The sequence below is a fragment of the Amaranthus tricolor genome, chromosome 12 (genome assembly GCF_026212465.1).
Source record: "Amaranthus tricolor cultivar Red isolate AtriRed21 chromosome 12, ASM2621246v1, whole genome shotgun sequence".
Lineage (NCBI taxonomy): Eukaryota > Viridiplantae > Streptophyta > Magnoliopsida > Caryophyllales > Amaranthaceae > Amaranthus > Amaranthus tricolor.
The window spans coordinates 20,563,614-20,582,498 of NC_080058.1; the positions used below are offsets into that span (position 1 = coordinate 20,563,614).

Sequence of the window (18,885 nt, forward strand, 5' to 3'; positions counted from 1 at the left end):
CAAGTGTTTTTTGATAGCTTTGTCTAACACTAAAGAGCCTCAGTCGTTTCGAGAAGCAATGCAAAGTCCAGGTTGGCGAAAAGCCATGCAGGAGGAAATTGATGCTTTGGAACGAAATGGCACGTGGACGTTAGAAGATTTACCTCCTGGCAAACGTGCTATTAGTAGTGGTTGGGTATACAAAGTTAAGTATACTTCTACTGGTGATGTTGAGAGACTTAAAGGGCGTTTGGTTGTTCATGGTAATCGTCAAATTCCTGGTGTTGATTATAATGAAACGTTCGCTCCTGTTGCCAAAATGGGCACTGTTCGATTGTTGTTGGCCGTTGCGGTGTCCCTTGGTTGGGAGTTACATCAAATGGATGTCCATAACGCCTTTCTTCATGGTGATTTGGGGGAAGAAGTCTACATGAAGCTCCCACCTGGTTATCAATGTTCCACTCCTGGGAAAGTTTGTCGGCTCCGTAAATCCTTGTATGGGTTGAAACAGGCTCCTCGACAATGGTTTGCAAAGCTATCTCATGCTCTAAAAGCTTTTGGTTTTGCTCAGTCATATGCTGATTATTCCTTGTTTAGCTATGTTAAAGGAAATGTCTCTTTGCATGTTTTGGTTTATGTGGATGATTTGATAATTGCTGGTTCTTCCCACGATGCCATTGTTCGTTTTAAGCAGTATTTGTGTTCTTGTTTTCATATGAAGGACTTGGGTGTTTTGAAATATTTTTTGGGGATTGAGGTTGCTCGTAGCAATGAGGGTTTGTTTCTCTCTCAACGGAAATATGCTTTGGATGTTCTTACTGAAGCAGGTATGCTTGGGTGTAAGCCTATTGACACACCTATGGAGCAAAACCATCGTTTGGCCCTTTGTAAAGGTAATCCTTTTTCCGATCCTGATCGTTATCGGAGGTTGGTTGGAAGACTGGTTTATTTGTCTGTTACGCGTCCAGAGTTGAGTTATTCTGTGCATACACTCGCTCAGTTTTTAAGTGCTCCTCAAGTTGAACATTGGGATGCGGCAGTTCGTGTTTTACGTTATATAAAGGGTAGTCCTGGTCAAGGAATATTATTACGTCCTATTAGTGATTTATCATTGACAGCTTTCTGTGATAGTGATTGGGCAGCATGCCCTCTCACTCGTCGTTCCTTATCTGGCTATCTGGTATTCTTAGGACGCTCTTTGATTTCTTGGAAGACCAAGAAACAACCTACTGTTGCTCGTTCATCTGCAGAGGCAGAATATCGCTCTATGGCTGTGACCACTTGTGAACTAAAGTGGTTAAAGTCCTTGTTACGCTCCTTGGGAATTCTCCATCAACAGCCTATGCAGTTGTTTTGTGATAGTCAGTCTGCTCTTCATATTGCCAAAAATCCTGTGTTTCATGATCGTACTAAACATATCGAAGTCGATTGTCATTTTGTTCGTGATGAGTTGTTAAATGGAAATTTGCAGACCACTCATGTTCCTACCGGCCATCAGTTGGCTGACATTCTAACAAAGGCTCTTGGTCGACGACAATTTGTCTTTCTGTTACACAAGTTGGGCATTTGTAATTTGCATGCTCCAACTTGAGGGGGAGTATTAGGCAAGTTTATATATCTTAAGCAAGTAATATATTCCTTATGTATATTAGGCATGCAAAATATTCTGTATGAATATAGAGTTCTTCTTGTACTAGAAGTCTTGGTTTAGGGTTGTAATATTTATATGGCTGTTTTCATCAATGAGAGGGAGAGCAGTTTTCCATTGCTCACAAAGAATTAACATCGTATATTTCTAAACACCCCTAGCTATCGCGGAAATGAGAGTAATTGAGCGTGCTTTACAACTGGTCAGGGAAAAAATTTGGGCCAAGTTGATCATCGAGAGTAATTCTGTGAAAGTGATACAAATGTATCAAGTGACCAAGACCTTGCAAACAGCCCACAAGTACAAGACATTGTTCCTGACTTGTCATCTACGCCAATTGTACATGAAGGGCAGAACCGGGTCAAGGATGCTCTCCAAAGATCAAACTTGACTTCAAGATCATGTGAGGGATGCAAGGAAGCCAATACAGCACCAAGGAACAACATCACACACTTGGAAATGGGAAAAGACAGCAGATCCCAGACCAGAACGTTTTGTTGACGACCAGCAGACCTTGCTGAGTCTTCTAAGCGCAGGCCCGACCCATCTAGACCCTGAAAAATCTGGGGACGTGATCTTTGTACATGGAACAAGCCATCAAGGGTCCAGGACCTCACTGATAGTCCACAAGGAATCATAGAGATTGAGTGAAAGGAGGGCTGTCTGACAGATTTTCTAGCTCAGAATTTGCCCAAGTATTTTGCCTTCTGTTTCTGTTGTTTAGGAGCCTTGTAATTAGCACGTGTTCTTTAATTAGGCGTGTAATTAGAATACAGCCGTTAAATTAGTTGAAAGCTCTATATAAGGAGAGCCTTACCCATGTAATAAACATCTTACGTTTTATTTGATCATTCAATATAATTGAGGTATTTCAGAAAAGTGTTTTTCTGTTTTTTTTCTTCGAAGTTGGAGGCAACTTCATCAAAGGCTACAGAGTATCCTTTGATCCTTGGAGCGTTAAGAGTTGTGGAGCAACCTTAATACTTTAAGGAAACCTCGAGTACAAAGTCTGGAAGGCTTGTACATATCAGTTTTGTCTCGGTCATAGAGGAGGGTCACATGTGATCACCATTAGAAAATCAAGAAAGGATTTCTTGGTTCTGTTCGTGATTGTTTCGTGTTCTTTTCATGATCATTTGTAGTTTTTGTAAGTGTCATTGATTCAAGCTTCCGCACAACATTATTCCTTGCATAATCAAGGCCTTAATCAGCCCTGATTTTGCATAAGAAAGTCATTCGCCCACCAGAGGGACAAAACCAGTTGGACATTCACAACCATGTGGTTATTGATAACATCGTGTCTCAAGCAGATAAGTTTCCCCTAGACTTCTAAATCTAGAATTTTGAGAAATGTTTTGTGTTTTCATCTGCCTATAGCTTTACCCATACATTTTCTAACAAGACAGATTTAATTGTATATTAAAACAATTTCTTATTTAAAACATTAATTTGGAGTTTGAGAAATGAGATTTTCAAAAAGTAAATCTAAATTTTGGAGATGAAGTGTTTGGAATTGGTTTCAGTAGGAAGTTTTGGGTTTGTGGTAGCTAGGGAATAAATATTTTAGAATGGGAAAATGCTGAAATTTTCATGGCCATTTCAATGACAAACGGGATAAATAAACTAGAATGAGACGGTTTGCCTATCAGGATGATCATGGTTGAAGTTGAAGAATTTGTGTTGATTAAGCATTAATTGATCACAATTTGAACAGTTAAATATTTGTCCAACATAATGCTAACTCAATTGCAGGCAAGGTGTTCTATGAAATGCCACGAAGGATGATATTGATGAAAAAATTAACACAACTTTGTTTTAGGGTTTATGAATATTGTTTATATTATCTGTCTCATGAGGAAGGCCGTTAATTATATAGGATGCCTAACAAGGGAAACATAAATCCCTTTAATTATGGCAAGATTACCGTGAAAATATTAACAGAATATTGAACGAATATTTCTCTTAATTTTCTTATGTATTTCTAAACTCCCCCTCAAGTTAATTTATTTTAGCTTGCACAATGCTTCTTCAATGGCTTTTGGATCCAACTGCTTTTGTTAGGTAACAACAAGTTAATCTTTAATCTCACAAACGGAAGGTTAATGAAAAACAACAGAAACATAACTGAATACATAAACTCAATAGTCAGAAGTCACTTGCTTATACTAATAGTGTCTCATACTAGTTACACATTCCATTTGAGGCAGCAGATGATTGCACCAACCTGTAGCTGGAGAACTCTTCATGGGTGGGAGTCCGGAATCAGTGAATCAATTTAGTTCATACTTTGGATGTCTTCTTCCATAAAGCAGGATCTTTTTCCCACTGACATCAAGAATAGAGAAAAATTATAATTTTAGCTGTTAATTTTGAGAAGTATATGTTCGGATATATTATTCCAAACATTTTGAATAAATTAATAAAAGTATGATTCATTAGGTGACTTAGACTGACCGGCAAACCAGTAAAATCGTAGCTGTTAATTTTGAGAAGTATATGTTCGGATATATTATTCCGAACATTTTCCTCAAATTCCACTGGCATGTTGGTTAAAATAAGTTTTTCTAAGGTAGCTCGTTTCAGCAATTCGGTGGGAATCTCTTTCAGCTTCTGGCAGCATCTGATATTCAGCTCTCTGATTCTGGGCATTCCTCCCTGCTTCAGTCTCCATTCCTGTAATTCATTCAGCATCCACAGCTTCAAGACTTGAAGATTTGGAAACCCATTTTTTGGGCAGTTCATGTTGTTGCCTAGATAAGATTTAGCTAGGAGTCTGAGGACAGATAAGTTTGGAAGCTGAGACAGTATCTCCATTGGGTCTTCTTGTAGGTGTGAAATTGACAGTGTGAGGACTTTTAGCTGTGCCGGGAAATGGTTCGATGTGAGTGGATGGTTGAATTCGAGCTCTCCTAGCAGCTTCAAGTGAGAAAGTTTGCTCAATTTAGACAAGCTCTCCAAACGAAGGTTGGAAGGGGAACCCCATTCATTTTTGGATGTCAAGCGTAAAGACTGAAGGCGAGTTAAATTTTTAATCCAGTTCATCAAATCATGAAGTTTATTCGGCTGGCAAGTAATGCCTAATTCTCGTATATGAGTTACTTGATCCAGCCCATCCATATTGCTGCTATCATCAATGACTAATCCCCAAAGCGTCAGGAGTCGTAAATTAGGCCGTTTTTTCATATCCAAACGAACCTCAGGAAGATAAATATGTCGGAGATGCTTCAGTTTCCAAATAGAACTTGGCAAAGCATTGATATGTGTACGCTTAAGGTCCAGGGTTTCAAGGTAGGGAAGATCACCTACTGATTTTGGAAGGCTGTCGAGGAATGTCCACCTAAGCCCCAAATATCTCAATTGAAATAAATTCTTCAGTGTTGTAGGCAATGTTGGCTTGTATACGCCTTCAAGGTCAAGCACCCTTAGGAGTCCAAAGCCTGAACTGCCCGTGATTTTGCGTAAAAAGTTGCCAACTTCTTTAGCTGGATTGTCATATCTTTGAGAGCTGAAGGACAAATAAGACCGCAAATTCTGAAGGTCAGGACCTGTAATACAATCTTTGATTTCAGCGTACTCTGCGATCCTACGTACCCCAGTAAAGCTGTTTTGTTTAGCTGATGATCGATGGATATGAAAAAGGCGGATTTCTTGAGCTATGGGTGTCAAAAGTTCATGTAAAAAACCAGGCAAATGACATTTCTTGGGGCCTCCATCTGAGCGAAGCTTGGATATCCTTACAAAGTTCCTCTTGACTAAATCATTGAAACATTCCTCAGCAAAGTCTTCACACAGATCCCTTCCTGGGCGTTGTAGAAATCCCTCTGCAAGCCAAAGCCTTATTATTCTTCTATGTGAGAGGTCAAATTCTTTGGGAAATAGTGTCAAGTACAGCAAGCAAAGCTTATATTGTGCAGGGAGATCAGTGTAGCTTAGTAACCAGATTTTTGTGTCCCTGCTATACAAGTTGGCCTGGTTGAATAGTCGTGCCCACTCTTTACAGCTCATCTTCTTGGTTGATAAGAAACCCCCTAGGAGCACAATATTGAGAGGTAAGCCTTTGCATATTTCAAAAATATTACATTGCAGGCACAATTCATTGTAGAACGGATTCCAATTCTCAACATCTCCACCTGGACCTAATTTCTTTAAGAACAAGTCCCAGCTCTCATTGTCATCTAGCAGTCTAAGTTCAAGACAATAGCTATCTAGTTTATCAGCAATTTTCTTTTCACGGGTAATGAGCACCACTTTACTACCAACCACCTTTGGGAGGGTTTGTATAAAATTGGTCCATCTATCATCAGGTACTTTCCCCTCTCTTTTACCATCAGGTACTTTCCCCTCGCTTTTATCATCAGGTACTTTCTCCTCGCTTTTATCATCATGTACTTTCTCCTCTCCTTTATCACCAGCTACTTTCTTCTCTCTTATATCATCAAAAACTATCAGGTACTTTCTCCTCTTCAAGAACTCAGATAGGGTGTTTTTCAGCTGTCCTTCATCACTAACAATGAATTCTTTATCACCCTTTTCATTAACCTGATTCCATAGTCGACGCAAGAGATCCATAAAATCTAGCTTTTCATCAGAGACATCAAGCCAAGCCTGACATACAAATTTTTCTGAGACTGACTTAAGATTAGAAATCCTTTTTACCAAAGTACTCTTCCCTGAGCCTAAAGGACCAACAACACTAATTATCTCATGAGCACACTCATCGGTCAATCTTCTCTCTAGTTGTTCTTTCAAGTCCTCGAAGCCAACAAAATCAGAATTTTCCTCTTTGTAAGAATCACTGACATCACCTTGCTCATGCATCTTCTCCACACGGATAAACATGCTTCTCAAACTTGCATCCTCAACAATACCTGGCCTTTTCCCCTCCAGCTTTGTTATCTCCTCCTCAATTCGATTCATTTCCCTCCTAACTTTCTGGCAGGCTATCCTATCATGGAAGAAGAGTCCATAATTCAGCAAGATTCCATTCTCATGAATCTTACCTTTGATAGAAGCACATCTTGCCTTTTTCTTTCGTGCTAATGTAAGGACATAGGATTCAACCATGTCCTCTACATGATATATAGTTGTAAGGTATACTTGAACCCAGTTTTTTGCGTCATGATTATCATTGTGACGCTCCTCAGCATCTGTTAGGAATCCTCGCATCTCTCGAAGCTTTAGTCGAATATCTTCTACTTGGTCTATAACTTTGTCAAAAATCACAGATTCCTGGATCAAGAGAGATGTGACTTTCTGGATAACCACAGACAGCACTGCTTCAACTGCCATAGGCGGATGTGGCTGTTAATTTGTGATTTGTGATTTGTGAATAGTTAGTTCTGTATGTGATTGTCCAGTAGAATTTCTTAGCGAAAGGCAGATATTGGTAATGTAGAATAGTCTAGATGGGTGGTGAGGCTTAAAAGGAAGCATAGCTGCAACATTATTGCTGCAAACCTATATCATAGTTATGCACTGTACTCAACCACTCATTACATACACAAAAGGGGAAATAGATATTATTATTAGTCCCTTGGAAAAGTTCAATAATTGTGGCTTGGTGGCCGGTGGGTATGGAAATTGACTGTACTGAACTAGACAAAGATTTATAGTCTGCTGACTCTTCTTTAGCAGATAAACACTGAATTTTGTATTAGCCGCTTGGTGGTTTCCTTTCATGTGGAATTCATCTAAACTTAAATATCAGAGGCCCAAGGATTAGTATGGAAAATTCCATTAATGTACAAAAACCATAAATTGAATATCAAGGCCACTAGCATAAATAAAACTGGTACAAATTCTCACGGTCTCACCGTAAAACGTTTTCCATACATGAGTTTAATAGCTCAATTAATAAAACAACTAACATATATGGACTCCTTACTTAAGGTCGTCTCATCAAAAAATGGTGTGAGATCACCTGGTGGGGATGCAAAATGACTGTCTAATAAACTAGCAACTAGACAAAGACGAATAGTCTGCTGAGTAGTGCTGACTCTTCTTTAGCAATAAAAAGTTAAAATTTATATTAGCCACTTGGTGGTTTCCTTTCATGTGGAAATAATCTAAATTTAAATTTCAGAGGCCCAAAGATTAGTACGGAAATTTCCATTAGTTAGGGTACAAAAACCTTATTGTGGGTGGTCAGTGGGCAACTGGCATAGACTTTTCTTAGTTTGATGTTTTTTTAATCAAATCTTTAAAAGTCACTAACCTGTGTCGCCATCTTTTTCTAATCAAATTATAAAAATACTCTTGAATTTATTTTTAATTATAAAATAAAAATTATTATTATTAAACTAAAATTATTAATAATTAAATTAAAATAAAAAATTAATTATAAAAAATTCAAAAATCAAAAAATAGACCTAGTTGCATGTGTTGTGATGAAATTTATACATATTCGCTCTATTGGACAAAACTTTTGATAGGAAAATCACATTAATGTAATGTTCGTGGCATTAAAAACTAGACTTTAAGAGTTTTCCAATGATATATTATATAACCGATTCCGATAATCGATTCAGAAATGACGATCGTTTAAAGTTTGCTTGTGCTGAAATTTGATACATGTTTACTCTTTTCGCTATAACTTTTGATAGAAAAGTTCAATTGATGCAAGGTTTGCGACATTAGAAACTAGACTTCTAGAGTTTTCCAACGATATATTACTCCCCCAATTCTTTTAATTTGTCCCATTTAATTTTGGCACACTATTCAATACACTAATTGATATCTAAATATCTCTAATTGTGCATAATTAGAAATTATAAAAATTTGATATTAATAAAACTTGTATTAAGATGAATCAAACAAGATTCCAATTGACTATATTTTAATTTCTAGATTAAGAATAACATACAAATTAAAAGTGATCGATTAAAAAAAGACGACAACACAACGAAAATGATGGTGTTCCTTTTTTTAATAGATCCTACAACTTACCTTGTACCTCTGCAATTATGCTGATTTTGATGGTAGTTATCTAAGTATTTATTTGAAAGTATAATAAATTAAGTTTAAACATTAAAGATTTCATTCACGAATATAGGATGCAAAGTAGTTGCGAGATATGAATATATGTGCGATTGTGCGAGTTCAGGCCAAAAACTTTGTTTTTACGTATTTCTCGCACCTCGTGCATACATGCATTCCTCGCGACAACTTTGTTTTCTAAGGTTTTTGAATCCAATATATGACATTTAAACTTAATTTATTATACTTTCAAATTTATTCTTGGATACACTAAATATTCAACACACCTTTTATAGATATCACTACACACACTTGGTTATGTCACTTGTCCTTTTATATTATATGTTATATAAAATCCTTTTTAAACACTAACATCCCGTTTGGTTTTTTGTATTAAATGTTGTTAATGTTGGACATTTAGAGTATACAAGGACCTAGATTATATATACTACATATTAAGTATTGTAGTGGGACAATATGCAATGAAACATAAGTTCAAAAATATACCTTAAAAGGATTAAGTATTGTAGTGGGACAATTTGCAATGAAACATAAGTTCAAGAATATACCTTAAAAGGAAAATCACAAAATAGAAGTCAGTAGAAAACACCGCTTCGTCGCCCTATAAGCAACGAGTCGTCGCTTGTTGTTGCTGTAATTTTTTGGGACAGAACCCAAAATCAAGTTGGCTTTGCGAGAAAGTCAAGTCGGCTTCTCTGGCGACGACTCATCGCCAGGTGCGACGACTCATCGCCAGGTGCGACGACTCGTCGCCTGCATGCTGTTTTGTTTTTCTCGATTTTGTTAGTTTATTTCATTAGGGCAGTTTGTTTTCAATCATGACTAATGTATGTTAATTACTTCTGGTGGTTAATAATGATGAATATATTGATTCATTGCTAAGCTTTGGTAAATCAACCTTTTGGTTCATAGGCTTTGTTTGATGAAACACACTTGTTTCCTAAGAAGGCATTGGTTGACACATTACTCTATAAACAAAGGGAATGTCCAAAGTGCATTCCACCCACATTCTTAGATACATTTTCTGATTTATCTTTGAACATACACTATTCATGCTTCTCTTTTACATGTTGTGTATAAAGAGCGTTATAAACACTTTATACATTATCAATAGTTAATTCTCCATCTACAGCACTTGTCTTACTCTTGCAATATCTTTTATGCTAAGATATTGTTGTATAGGTTGTATCTCATAGTGAATGTCATCATCATCTCAAGCACCCTTTTGGGAGAAATATCACATAAGAAAAGTGTACTCACACTAGACCTGTCAAAACAGTCAAACGGGTAGATTTTAGGTTGATTAATTTTGGGCGGGTTTATGAAATCTTAACTGTTACCTTGATGTTTATACAGTGGAGCGGAAGTATACATCCCCCAAGATGGTTCCTTTTCAAACACCTAGTTAGGGTCAAAGGAATTGAGATCCAAGAAGTCCCCATGAATCAGAAATTGACAGACATGACTCACACCTCCTATAAATATTAGGTTTTGGAGCGACTTGAATTCATTGTCGCAAACTTATCTTCTTGGTGCCCATATTGGTGATCTACAAAGTAAGGAGTTCCATTGCCATTTACACAAGAAAAATACGAATTGGTTTGTTTTATATGTATTTGCATTATATTTTCAATAGTTAATGAAATTTATTTATAGTGTAAACTTTTTATAAAATGTACCATAGTTTTTTCCTTCATAATTTTCATTACCAGCTAATAGCACCTTTTTAAATGGTACTATATTAGAATAAATTTTATGAAGAAAATGAGATGATTGAAGTAGAACAAGCATGAACATTAAACTTGTCAAGTGATTTTTCCACCAAAATTACACTAAATTTTCATTAACGGTCATATCATTTAATACCAACTACATTAACTCCAACTTAGAGTTTTAAGAAATATTTTTGTATTTTCTTTTCTTGATAGAAGTAAAGGCCTGATATATATAAAAGTAAAAAGTTATAGGAACGAACTATCTAATTAGTTGAATCAAACAACTGCTTATTTGTCTTCTTATTTCAAAATATCTGAAATATTATTATTTTCTAACATTCCCCTCAAGTTGGGTCATAGGATTTTCAATGCCCAAGTTAAAATATTTGAATTATTCTTTCTAGAATATTTGTAGTGGATTTTTAGAGATATTGATTGCTATTTTGTTATCACAGTTTATTTCATAACTGTTTTGTTGAGGAAAACCAAGTTTATCTAGTAATTTCCTGAGCAATAGAACTTCAGTAATCCTTTTGGTAATTCCACAAAACTAATTAGTTGGATCTAACAACTTCCTATTCTTCCTCTTAATTAAAAATATTTGAAATATTATTCTTTTCTAACACAAACGGACCATCAAGGTTTACATTAAGTAGGCATTAGGCTATTGGTTAATGGGGATTATTAATCTTTAATTTTTAACCTTTAAGCTTGTTATGTATCTTAAATTTTGTATCGACTATACATTAGTGTTGGCCTTTTTGCCTTCAAGAGCATTGGTTGCACCTAAGAATCTAGTTATATATGTTATACTGTTAGCTATGTCACTTCCTGGCATATAAATTACCTCAAAGAACATGAACATGCCTCTTCTCATGCAATGAAGGAGTGGGGCTAGGGGTTGTAGGCTGCTTGTAGAACCTTGTTATTGTTGAAAAAAACTTGAACACTATAGAGAATAATGCATAAAATAACAGGCATGTTACTCAACAAACTGAAAATTGACTGCAAAAAATATTAGAAAAGATGTAAACAATGTCAAAGCCTTAATTCGTGTCGGCTGCATGAACCAAAACGAATCAACGTGAGAGATCAGTAGTCTGGGTATTTGTTATATGAATGCAGAACCTCCACCTTCCTTGGTTCTGTTGCAGACTTGTTTTCTCTTATTCAGCTCCATTTGCCTCAATTACGGTTATGTTTGCCACCAATTTCAGTTGATCTGGTATCTCCACATCATTATAGCCTCTGATGAAGCAATGTTTGATACATCGCATTGCCCCTTTCTCCAGTTTCAACACCTTCACATCCAAATATTCCATGTACAATTCTTCCAGTTGTAAGAATCCTCCTGCACTGCACTCAAGATTTTCTCCGTTAATAGCCTTCTTGAGTAATTTAAGGATTCTTAGATTTGGCAGTTTCTCTAGTGTCTTGATACATTCTGGATCTAGTTCAGTTTCTAAGAGAGTTAGCTTGGTAAGGCTCAAGGGGAAGGCATTTTGGTTTGGGAGTTTGGAAGGTTTTTCTAGCCTTAATGATTGAAGATGGTAAAGATGATCAAGGCTTTTTAGAAAATCATATGTGTGGTCCAGATGGGAACTGCCTACTCTCAATTTTGTAACATTAGGGAACTTGGCCCTCACCATTAGGCCCTTCAAAACCTTGTCTGACTGTACACCATAAAGAGTCTGAAGGTTTGAAAGAGCTCTATAGTAATCAATTCCACGAGGCTTTGGTAGCAAACTTGAACCGCCAACGTAGAGATGCCGGAGGAACTGCATCTTCCATATTCCATCTGGTAAGCTAACTAGACCAGAATCTCTCATGTCTAGTGTCAACAATTGTTGAAGGTTGGCAATTGTAGATGGCAGCTTTTTCACATTGGAAGCCCTTAAGTTTATATACTTTAAATTTGTCAGCTTTCCTAAGTCTTTGGGCACTTTATCCAACTCAACATAACCAAAGTTTAATACCTGAAGCTTGAGAAACTGATTTAGTATTTTCTTGAACTCTGCTGAGCATAAGGAGGTGGGATCAGCTTTCTTACCAAAACAATGAAGAGAACGAACGTGGGGACAGTCTCCAAAGCTTTTCAGAATTTCTGTGGCAGAATCATTATGAATCGCCATCCTTGTAATATTTTTTTTAGGTTTGGAGTTCTTGTCCATGTGAATCTCAAAAGTCTTGGTAGCATCAGCTTTGCAAAATTCTGAGACAAGGATGTCAGTGTCGCATGTTTTACCACTGTTATCTGCCTTTTTTGTGTCTGCTTGGATGAAAGATTGTTTGATTAATTTGTTCAAGTAATGCTCTCCGATTTCTTCTACTTTGTTGCTTCCTTTTTGTATCAGAAACCCTTCAGCCATCCACATTTTGATCATTTGCTTTGCAGGTGACAAACCCAAAGGGAAAAGACCAAAGTATAACAAGCATGACTTTTCTTTTGGTGAAAGTTTTTCATATTTAGGGAACAGGTCATCATAATTCTTGAGGAACTCAGACCACAATTCTTGCGTTTTCTCTGCATGATTCAAGATTTCTGCCAGAGTCAGAATGGCACGGGGTAAGCCCTTGCATTTGTCTGCCAGTCTTTTACCAAAACTTTCTAGATGCTCTGGAGGATTTCCCCCCTCAAATACCTTCTTTGACAACAGCTGCCAGCTCTGGTTTTTATCCAGAGCTTGAACTTCATATGATAATGAAATCATCTGCTCTGATTCTAACTCTTCTTGTGTCAATTTACTTGTTAATAAAAATCCACTTTCGTTCAACTCGTCAGGAAATGAACACAAAAGTTGAGTCATTACATCTCTGTTATGGATATTGTCAATGACTACAAGATACCTATTGCGTTTCAAACTTTCTGAAATCTCTGCCTTCACCTCATCCGTACTGAGATTATCAATATTTTTAGACGACTTGATCCGTTTCAAAATTCTACACAACAACTCTTGAAGCGAGAGTTGTTGTTGAAAATTTACCCACTCTACGCACTTAAAATGGTTTTTGATTTTTTCATCATTGCAAACCATCTTGGCCAAAGTAGTTTTTCCTGAGCCTGCCTTTCCAGAGATCAAAATTACCTTACGTTGTGATCCCATATCACCAATGAGCTGATTTGTTAGAGTCTGCTGGGAATCTTTAAATCCGATTACCTCATCGATACTACTACGGCCATGGTGAGACTCCGTGTTTGATTCAGCATCATCTTTAAAGGAGCAAATAGTTTTGATTTCTTTTTCTATATTCTGTATCTCCTCATAATTTTTCGCTGACGTTTTTCTTGACAACCTCCTTGCTAGCATGCTCTTCTGACTTTGATGGTTAGTCTCTACAACCATTAAACCAACTACATCCTGTATCTTATAAGCAATATCTCTGACCTTCAATAACCAATCAGCTTCAACTGGTTCCATGTCTTGGACATGTTCCTTTGCTAATATGCTCATAGTTCTTAGCCCTTCTCTCAGAGATGTCAGTTTATCGGTCTCTTCAACTATAACTGATGCGTGCTCTAGCAGTTGATCAGTATTTTCAATAGCCAAATAAGTATCCTGCTCGGCCATCTCTACCAGTACTTGCTAATTTGGTTGCTATAACGATATACTGGAGAATGAACAACTGAAGCTCTATTCTAGATTTTCCTTATCTGAACTCAATTTTACTGGAAATTTTGTTTCTGATATGATTCAAATGGAAAGAAAAGAAAAGATTTTATTTTAGTTAAAATCTAAGAACAGCCATCTGCTAAAAGTAAGAGGACTCTCTTTTTTTTCTTTTTTTCTTTTTTTTTTTTTTTTTTTTTTTTTTTTCAGGATTTGCAAGTGGTAGCCATCTCAATTGGGGAAAAGAGCAGACAAGTATTAGTCAGTAGTCTGCTATAATTATAACATATAATCATCCTTCCAGCTGTGAAATTTTTGGCAATAGGTTTGGTTTTGCTGGATGATTATGGGAGTTGGGTTTTACATACTTCTGTAAAATATATGGGTCTACCTACATATGAAGCCAAAGATCCAATTTTTTTTGGTTTTGGAATTGTTATTTTTATGCAAAATCAAGTAAAACAATCTTGTTTGCTATAAGGCTCAACTGAAAGCAATTTTGTTCTGAAATTAATCTAGCTGCTGGTTTTGGAAGTTTTTTTTTTTTTTTTTTTTTTTTTTTTTTTTTTGTTTTTTATAGCATACTAGTAATATAATCGGTTATGGTTAAAAATTAATGTGGGACTAAATTTTTGATCAATTTGTAAAAGTGGGTTGGTGTACATTACGATTAGGTTGACCAACTTAAAAAATTGTTGGGTCTGTCAAATTTTTGAGTTATAACTCATTAAGTTTTAACATTTTCAGTCTAAAATTAACACTGATTGTAAATTGAGACGGTTTTTATAAAAAACGCGTTTTAAGTGGACAAATTCATTATTACTTAAAAAAAAGTACAAAACAAACGCGCGTTGTGTAACGAATTTGAAGTTGGTGTTTAACTTATTGAAGTTGGTATTTTATCCTATTTAAGTTGGCATTTTAACCTATTAAAGTTGGTATTTTAACCTATTTAGAGTTGGTGTTTCAATGTTATGTTGTTAATCAATTGAAGCTGGTATTTTAACCTATTTAAGTTGGTATTTTAACCAGTTGAAGTTGGTATTTTAACATGTTAAAGTTGGTGTTTTATGCTGCGTAAGTTTGTATTTTAACTTATTTAAGTTGGTGTTTTAACACGTTGAACTTGGTATTTTAACATATTGATGTTGGTATTTTAACCTATTCGCGTTGCTGTTTTTAAACTGCTTAAATACGTACTTTAACTTATTTAAGTTGGTATTTATACCTATTGAAGTTGGTATTTTAACATAATTAAGTTGGCGTTTTAACTTGTTGAAGTTTGTTTTTAAAGTTGGCGTTTTAACCAACTCCAACAGGTTACAACACAAACTTCAATAGGTTAAAATACCGACTTAATAGGTTAAAATACCAACTTCAATTGGTTAACAACTTAAGGTCAAAACAACAATTTAACAGGTTAAAGTGCCAACTGAAAATACCAACTTCAATAGGTTTAAGTACCAACTTGAATAAGTTATAACACCAACTTCGAATATGCTAAAACGCGCGAGTCAATTTTTAAGTTTTTCTCTTTTCTTTAATTGTTGGGTAGAGCCTACAGAGCCGTTTCTCATAAGATGATTTCTCAGAAGAATTGCTGAAAATTAATAGGTCCGATTAAAGACAACTTTATCATTCCAATGTACCAAACATACAAAAAAAATTGAATAACCAAAAAAGTAACCTAAAGGAAATTACTATACTACAATGGATTATTAATTGTTATATTTGTAAACAGTAGACGTCAATAATTATGGATGTTTCATAATATATTGAAGTATTGCAATGATGTGTGGTATAACTTTAGCCACTGGTTGGTATTAAAAAGTTGACTCGCAACTCGCAAGTCTTGGACCTTTACAATGACTCTCCATTTGACTGGTAGTGTTTTAATAACAAGAGTCCCACCATCAGCAAAACATCCACTAATTGTGAAGCTCTGATACAAGTTCCTGAGTTGGAGAGACTTGGATATTAAGAATGTGAATTTACTTAATTAGCCATGCTTAGACAAAGTATGATTTTCTTCCATGCTTTCTTTTGTATACAGGATTCATTTTTATTTGTTTGGTTTAATTTCTTGAGTATTACCATCTACCCATTTTAATTTTCTTTTAATGTTTTGAAATTCTCAGTTATAACTGGGATGTTGATCACTATGGATAGGAGGGAGCTGATACAGGTATTTCCAACAGTAATGAGAATATGGTGGAAGAATTGCCAATTGACTTTACTCATTCTGTTGAGCCTTTCCTTGCAAATTGCTTTATTATTTTTGGGTAAGCTCAGAAAATACAATGGAAAACCTTTTCTGAGATTTGCAGTTTGGTCTGTATACCTGTTGGCAGACTGGGTTCCAACAGTTGCCCTTGGGGTCATCTCCAATAGAGTCCAGGATCATCCCGAAAACATTGCTCCTTTAGAAGAAGATCTTATGTCATTTTGGGCACCCTTTTTGCTGCTACATCTTGGTGGCCCTGATACAATCACTGCATACTCCTTTGAGGACAACCAGCTTTGGCAGCGACGATTGCTTGAGCTGGTCGTCCAGTTGGCTGTGACTATTTACATTGTTCTTATGGCCTTGCCAGGTACTTCTTATATTTCTGTTCTTTCATTCCCAATGCTCATAGCTGGTCTAATAAAGTTTTTGGAGAGAATTTATTCTCTTAGATCAGCTAGCACTGAGCAGTTCCGTCTTTCACTGATAAAAGAAGCTGATCCGGGACCCAATTATTCTAAGTTCATGGAGGAATTCACCATGAAAAAGGCAGAGGGGTTCTATGTAAAAGCTGAGGAGTTGATTGAGGCCCCTCCTCCTACCTGTGGGACCATGCCAGTTGAGAAGAGAGAGTTAGTTCTTAAAGCATATGACTTGTTCCAAACCTTTAAATGTCTTTTTGTAGACCTCATCCTTAGCTTCCAGGATCGAGATGAAAGCCAATGTTTGTTTCATAAATTAGAAATGGAACAAGCTTTTGAGGTGATTGAGATTGAGCTTGGATTTGCATATGATATGTTCTACACCAAGACACCTGCAGTTTATAATCTAAAAGGGCATATTCTCCGTTTCATTACGTTTTCCTTAACATTACTATCCTTAGTAGTGTTCATACTCAAAAGCAGAAAAGATCATTACCAGAAAGTTGACCTCTGTATAACATATCTATTACTCGTGGTAGCAATAATTCTGGAGGGTTGTTCTTTCCTCATTCTTGTTTTCTCAGATTGGTCAGATTACTGGCTGAAGAAGCACTACAAAAACAACATTGTTTTGGACTTGATGGCTCCAAGGAGACGTCGGACTAATTTGATTTCCCAATATAGCATTCGGAAATTTTGTCGAAAGGAAAAGTCGGTCGTTTTTCCTCGATTTTTAAAGCTCTTAATGCCTGAAAACAAGGTGGATGAAATTTGGCACCTTGACAATACCAGTTTGTCTGCGAAATTAAAGGAAATGATCTTCAATCATTTTTTGGATATCTCAAAACTTGGTAATAAGAGCGATCTTACTATTTTATGCTCGTCAAGAGGCAAAAAATGGTTGATAAACAACAGTTGTAGTGACTTGATTTGGTCAATTAGTGAAGTGGAATTTGATCAAAGCATCCTTCTCTGGCACATTGCAACTGATCTGTGTTACTTAACAGAAGACGCTGAAAATTATTCATTAGATCATCGTACTGAAAGTAGACATATGTCTGAGTACATGTTGTATCTTTTGGTAATGTGTCCTTCCATGTTGCCTATGGGAATTGGCATGATAAGGTTCAGGGATACCTGTGCAGAGGTTTGGGAATTCTTCAAGGAAAGGAGCCTTGATGAAGTTGAGGCCAGTAAGATGCTTCTTCGGGTTAACACTGAAATCCAACCAGGTACGTAATCCTCTGATCTCCCTTTGATTCTGCTACATTGTGCTTAAAGGTTGGGGAGTCGTTTATGTTCAATAGAACAAATTTATTATTATTATTATTATTATTATTATTATTATTATTATTATTATCATTATTTTCCATCCTTCATTAGTTAATAACAAAATATTATCTGTATTCTGTCAGGTAAAGTTAAAGGGGATAGAAGCAAATCCGTGCTATTTGATGCCTGTAGGATCGCGACTGAACTGCGTTCCAAATATTCGAAGCAGAAATGGTCGATTATTAGCGGGGTTTGGGTTGAGATATTGGCTTATGCAGCATGCCATTGTCGCGGAACTGAGCATGCTACACAACTTAGGAAAGGGGGAGAGTTTCTTACTCATGTATGGTTTTTGATGGCTCACTTAGGCATCACTGAACAATTTCAGATATCTCAGGGTCATGCTAGAGCTAAGTTGAGTGCTAAGTAGAACCTTATGCTGTTAATTAGCTTATTTTATACTCTAATGATCATTGGAATTGATGTTTTTAATCCAAGATTAGCATTAAAAAATGGTCCAAACAAAGTCTAATCTTCATTAGGTGATGATCACTCACACTTTTTTGTTTGGGTTCATGTAGCTAACCACATATTTTTGAGATTTTAATTGCTTAGCATTGTTGAACAATTGTATGTAAGGTCCTCTGAACTTTGAATGTACTTTAATATCTCATGTATATAAATTTCTGTACTGAGTTGAAATAATTACATTCAAGAACTATCCATAGTTAACTAGTATCTCAAGTTTTTTTGAATTCCTCCCAACCACATGGGTAGCAACTAAAGTTCTAAACTATTGATAACTGGTTTCTAGCACGCTGTGAATACTAAGAACCAAGTTATACAAACAATATTTATAATCACCCTGATACTACTACGAGTGTAATGGTAAGTCGGGGGTCGAACCACAAGGACTAGGGATGCTAGACTAAAGACTTGGAGTGCAATCTCAACAATGAAAGACAAGCGGGGAGTAGACTACGTCCACCCTAGGATGGTCTATTGGAAATAAATATAAGCT

The 18,885-nt window shown here is 36.1% G+C and overlaps 3 protein-coding genes across 3 annotated transcripts; 1 reads left to right on the forward strand and 2 right to left on the reverse strand.

Annotated features, from left to right (window-relative positions):
* Nucleotides 1-1,038: 1,038 nt before the first annotated feature.
* On the reverse strand, nucleotides 1,039-7,550 carry LOC130828908 (probable disease resistance protein RF9). Its single transcript, XM_057694948.1, has 2 exons — nucleotides 4,082-7,550; nucleotides 1,039-3,952 (listed from the first exon to the last, which is right to left on the reverse strand). Exons 1-2 carry the CDS (start codon nucleotides 6,914-6,916, stop codon nucleotides 3,908-3,910), a joined length of 2,880 nt encoding a protein of 959 aa, XP_057550931.1. The 5' UTR covers nucleotides 6,917-7,550; the 3' UTR covers nucleotides 1,039-3,907.
* Nucleotides 7,551-11,504: 3,954 nt separating this feature from the next.
* LOC130828687 (putative disease resistance protein At1g50180) lies at nucleotides 11,505-13,907 on the reverse strand. The gene has a single exon (XM_057694651.1). The coding sequence runs from the start codon at nucleotides 13,905-13,907 to the stop codon at nucleotides 11,505-11,507; it is 2,403 nt and encodes an 800-aa protein (XP_057550634.1).
* Nucleotides 13,908-15,751: 1,844 nt separating this feature from the next.
* LOC130796896 (uncharacterized) lies at nucleotides 15,752-18,602 on the forward strand. The gene is made up of 3 exons (XM_057659324.1): nucleotides 15,752-15,964; nucleotides 16,085-17,824; nucleotides 18,008-18,602. The coding sequence occupies exons 1-3, from the start codon at nucleotides 15,952-15,954 to the stop codon at nucleotides 18,292-18,294; spliced, it is 2,040 nt and encodes a 679-aa protein (XP_057515307.1). The 5' UTR covers nucleotides 15,752-15,951; the 3' UTR covers nucleotides 18,295-18,602.
* Nucleotides 18,603-18,885: the final 283 nt, after the last annotated feature.

Excerpts from the sequence above, each read along its gene's own strand:
- LOC130828908 (XM_057694948.1), bottom strand. The coding sequence starts at position 6,916 with ATGGCAGTTGAAGCAGTGCTGTCTGTGGTTATCCAGAAAGTCACATCT. Across the intron at positions 3,953-4,081 it reads ACGATTTTACTGGTTTGCCG|TGGGAAAAAGATCCTGCTTT; the intron begins GTCAGTCTAAGT and ends TCTTGATGTCAG.
- LOC130828687 (XM_057694651.1), bottom strand. The coding sequence starts at position 13,907 with ATGGCCGAGCAGGATACTTATTTGGCTATTGAAAATACTGATCAACTG.
- LOC130796896 (XM_057659324.1), top strand. Across the intron at positions 17,825-18,007 it reads TAACACTGAAATCCAACCAG|GTAAAGTTAAAGGGGATAGA; the intron begins GTACGTAATCCT and ends GTATTCTGTCAG.